The 5404-nt window shown below is 45.5% G+C and overlaps 1 protein-coding gene across 1 annotated transcript; it reads left to right on the top strand.

Annotated features, from left to right (window-relative positions):
• Positions 1-1125: 1125 nt before the first annotated feature.
• On the top strand, positions 1126-2667 carry LOC134968808 (protein kinase C delta type-like). The gene has a single exon (XM_063944294.1). The coding sequence runs from the start codon at positions 1126-1128 to the stop codon at positions 2665-2667; it is 1542 nt and encodes a 513-aa protein (XP_063800364.1).
• Positions 2668-5404: the final 2737 nt, after the last annotated feature.

The following is a 5404-nucleotide window of genomic DNA, read 5'->3' as shown; positions in this document are numbered from 1 at the left end:
ACACCTCGGCTCTGAAACAATACTTAGAGATAGATTATTGTACTGTCAGGTAGGTTGTGTGGCAGGTAAGTCCATCTGTCCCTGATGAGGTGACATTCAGTTATTTAAAGGAGCAAAAATGAAACGTATATTATTACTACACATTGTACACATTTCATTGCAGACAGCAAAAACTAGTGCAGATATTATTGTGAACACCAATGTGCAGACGGCTATTACTTTATATTCTTACTAATAAAATAAAGCTTTATTTCTGCCCATTTTAGGTAGCTTTTATTTGCGGTGTTAGAAGGCGTCAGTAGACTAATGATTTTTTTCTGAAGCCTTTTGGAACAAATAAAATGTATTATGACATACCGACACTCCCTTTTGTGTGACAGCGCGCACTTACTCTTCTCTCCCCATTTTGGACAATGTTGGGATAGAATTATATATTAGGCTTAGTGGTCCTTTAATAAACGGTCTTTACTGAATTAACAATTGTATTTTATTTGGCGGATCAATATTGCATGAAAAAAAGTATTATTAAAAGAAGTATTTTTAAAAGATTCATGTAAAAAACGTGAAGGTAGATGTGGGATAAATAAATGTAAGTTTAATTTGACAATGTATCATGCATATATTACTCTATAGATTGTAAGACCCCCACATACATTATCGACGGACTGACGCTATTTCCTGTCTGTTATTGCATAATAATTATAATTTATTAATCTGAGTAAAAATAAGTCTTCAGGGCTTATTTGGTTCAATAACAAATATTGGAAGGTAATATGATGTGTGCGGAAGTTTTTCCTTAGTATTTATTATCACCTGACTCTACCAGGGAAAAGGAAGTACAATAATGGCCCCAAAATTCTTATCCTAGAGCACCAAGGTTGTTAGGGACTTTCTTACATTAAACCTGGTTATATTATAGGGTCAGCAGGTAACAGGCAGTGACACTGGGCCTACAGCAGCTGATGATGATGTCACAATGCTGCTGATGTCACAAAGCTTTGTGATGTCACTGGCTGCTGGCTAAGAGGCTCACGAACCTCATTTCCATTAGTGTATCTTCACCTATTCCAGTGTGAAGCTGCTTTTCTTTGCCCTTGGCAAAATTGTTTATATTGTTGCGACAATATGAGTCTAAAAAAGAGAAAGCGACCAAATAACAACGGGTCTGCTATAAAGGAGCTAGCGGCTCCTAGCAAGAGGAAGAAGGAGGAGGATGAATGTGAGGAGAAAGGCGATGTTTTCAAAACCGTAACATCAGGAGACATTCAGGTGCATGAGGAGAACCAGTCATCTGAGATAGCATCAAAGACTCTTCAAAATAAGAGAAAAAGAGAGTCATCAGATGAGTCCCCAAGTATGAGGAAGGTGAGAAAGACCAGCAGCGGCAAAACTGAGGCCATGCTTAAGAAAGTGGCCAATAAAAGATCCTCAGACAAGACAGAGGACAGTGGACCGTGTAAGAAAAAGAAAGAGGAGGAACATCATGACAGTCCAGGCGAGGGACCCAGCGTGCCCATCATACCCCAGGCATCTGGACGGAGGGGCATAAAGAGAACTCACACAAGTGAGGAAACTGGCCACAAAAAGAAGAGATCAGCAGATGCAAGTGGGATATCTGTAGCCAGTACCCCAGAGACATCAGCTGCGTCTCACCATCTGGCCAGTTTGACCTTCCACAGAATACTTGGAGAGGGCGGCTTCGGGAAGGTGTTCCTAGCTTCCCATACCATCAGCAAACAGCGTCTGGCCGTGAAAGTCATAGAAAAGAGCAAAGTAGTGAACAGCATTAAGAAATACTCCATGTGTGTAGAGAAAGAGGTGGTGAAAATAACTGGGGAGAGTGCACTCTTTCCGCACACATATGCTGCCTTCCACACACCAGGCCATGTATTCTTTGTAATGGAGTACCTGAGTGGTGGAGACCTCTTCCAATTATTACAGAGCAGAGGCCCATTTGATGTTCCTACCATCAGATTTTTTGCAGCAGAAATACTCTGTGGGCTGCAGTTCCTGCACACAAGAGGCATTGTCCACAGGGACATTAAGACAGAAAATATACTTCTGGATGCAGCTGGCCATGTGAAAATTGCAGATTTTGGCCTCTCTGTGATGAATGTCCATGGCGAGAAGAAAATCTCAGGACAAACTGGGACTCTGAATTACATGGCTCCAGAGGTTATCTGTAATTTCCCATATAACTTCATGGTAGACCTCTTTTCATTCGGGGTAGTATTATTTGAAATGGCTACTGGATTATACCCCTTTCATGCTGGCAATGATTCCACCAAGATTGCACTGTCTATCATGCATGATGCTCCAAGCTATCCGAGCAATCTCCATCCAGAGATTAGGGATCTCCTTGAAAGACTCTTATGCAAAGAACCAGAGGAGAGACTGAATCGCTGTAGTAACATCACATGTCATCCATTCTTCAAGTCCATAAACTGGGAGAAACTAGAGGCCGGCAGGATAACTCCCCCATTTACCATGTATCCTGCCCCAGGGACAATGGCTGAAGCTATACCAATGGATGACCTGCTCTCACCTACAGAATCTGCAATATCTGCAGAGGATGAGAGCTTGTTCACAGGATTCTCCTTTACCAGTGACATGTGGACAACAATGAACTGCGTAAGACAAACTACCAGCCGCTGCATCATCCTCTAGGCAGTAGCACCACCAACTGCCTCCTCCCGGCACAAGCACCACCAGCTGCCTCCTCCTTCCGGCAGCAGCACCACCAGCTGCCTCCTCATCCCGGCAGCAGCACCACCAGCTGCCGCCTGCTCCTGGTAGAAGCACCACCTGCTGCCTTCTCATCCCGGCAGTAGCAATACCAGCTGCCTTTTGCTCCCGGTAGAAGCACCACCTGCTGCCTAAATGCATATAGGCCAGGTGAGGGACTTGCAGAATATTGGGGTCCCTTGACGTGGGCTGCAAGCTTAAATATTTTGATCAAAACATGATAAAACCCCCTCTAATTTATTTGCTATATGCACACAGATTTGCAGTATATTATTTAAAGACCACATAAAATGTCTCAGTTTTATATAAATATATGGCATTAATACTGCCATGCAGCTGGTACCATGTACAATATGGGTAACACAGAGTGCCCGCATATTTATTTTCTTTTTTGTTTGAAAATATTTTGCCTAGTGCTATCATGGCAGCTTACAATTAAGGCTATGACAGGCCTAATTAGGTGCGGATCACACGCCAGCTCTGTATAGATGTTCCACTCTGTAGCTAGGAGGGGAGTACATGTAACTGCAATGTAATGGTGAGCTAAGCATATAGGCTAGTGTAGGGACTAGCAGAATGGTTGGGGCCCCTGACGTGGGCTGCAAGCTTAAATGTTTTGATCAAAATATGACAAAATCCCCAATGTTTTATTTGCTACATACACACAGGTTTACAGTAGATTATTGTTAGATCCGACAGCAAATGTTTTTCTACCTCCTCCTAATGCCAGTAACATTACACACAGCACAACAGCCTGACACACACATGCACATATACACACAGCGGCCTGGCACACACACACACAGCGGCTGACACACACATATACGCACAGCGGCCTGGCACACACACACACATAGCGGCTGTAACACACACATATATGCACAGCACACACACATATACGCACAGCGGCCTGGAACCCACACACACAGAGGCTGACACACATATACGCACAGCGGCCTGGCACACACATGCACATATACACACAGCGGCCTGGCACACACACACAGAGGCTGACACACACATATACACACAGTGGCCTGGCACCCACACACATACGCACAGCACCCACACACACACATACGCACAGTGGCCTGGCACCCACACACACATAGCGGCTGATACACACACATATATGCACAGCACACATGCACATATACACACAGCGGCCTGGCACACACACACAGCAGCTGACACACACATATACGCACAGCGGCCTGGCACACACACACACACACACATAGCGGCTGATACACACACATATATGCACAGCACACACACATATACGCACAGCGGCCTGGCACCCACACACACAGAGGCTGACACACACATATACGCACAGTGGCCTGGCACCCACACACATACGCACAGCACCCACACACACACATACGCACAGTGGCCTGGCACCCACACACACAGCGGCTGACACACACACACACACACACATATACATACATCGCGTAAAATCAGCAAAAGCACCTATTCAACTGTCTGTGAAAACGGGTTTGCAGTAATTTTATCGTGAATTTCAATTCACCAACTCTGAGCAGGTGATAAACTTGGGGAGAATCCTTATTTTAAGTTAAAAATGTCAAGATTTGTTTCTGAACCCCCTGGGACATCCCCTAAATGACTAATTAGGCACTTTAATCATTTGTAATTGCCCAATAATGAGTCAATGTCATTTTTGGGGTGAAAAATTGCAAAATGATGGAAATTAGGGTACTAGGTATAGGACAGGGATATTGGGGGTGCTTTATGAGTGGGACAAGTGTTTTTAGACTTGCAGGTGGGAGTAATCGGTCTTTTTCCACTTAAGTTTTTTTTTTTTTTTTATTTCCCTAAAATGACCCAAATATATACTTAGACCCATTTTTATGTACCCCAAATTTAATTTTAGCACTTATTTTGCTGGGGGAAAAATAGCTTTCTATCATTTTTTTTTTTACATTTAAAAAAAAAATGCATGTATTGTATATTCAGCAAATACAGGTCCGAATTTTCATGTCTTACTTTTTAATCCTTTAGATATTGTACAAACATCGCATGTCAAGATTTTATTCTCAGCTATGGCTCAATCAGTTAATTCTCTCTGGGACTGTTGACAGGACATTGGGGGTCATTCCGAGTAGATCGTAGCTGTGCTAAATTTAGCACAGCTACGATCATTCACACTGACATGCGGGGGGACGCCCAGCACAGGACTAGTCCGCCCCGCATGTCAGTACTGTCCCCCCACCCTGCAGAAGTGAAAAGGCATCGCACAGCGGCGATGCCTTTGCACTTCAAGAGTAGCTCCCGACAAGCGCAGCTTTAGTGTGCTGGCCGGGAGCTACTCGTCGCTTCCCGGCCCGCAGCGGCTGCGTGTGACGTCACGCAGCTGTCATGGTCCGCACCCCCAACGGTCCGGCCACGCCTGCGTTGGCTGGACCACTCGCCCTAAACGGCGGCTTAACGCCGCCGTCCAGCCCCCTCCCGCCCAGCGACCGCCTCTGCCTCAGAGGCAATCGCTAGGCAACGATGGCTGCCATGCGCCGGCGCATACGGCCCTAACCAGTGAGGGCAGCCCCCGTATATCTCTGGCTCACATCCCCCTCTCCACTGGGCGGGCGGGGGGTTGCGCGGCTGCCGTACGTGGTGAATACGTGCAGCGCGCGCGTGC

This window comes from Pseudophryne corroboree, chromosome 11 (assembly GCF_028390025.1).
Source record: "Pseudophryne corroboree isolate aPseCor3 chromosome 11, aPseCor3.hap2, whole genome shotgun sequence".
NCBI lineage: Eukaryota > Metazoa > Chordata > Amphibia > Anura > Myobatrachidae > Pseudophryne > Pseudophryne corroboree.
This window is presented reverse-complemented; position numbering and strand designations above follow the sequence as displayed.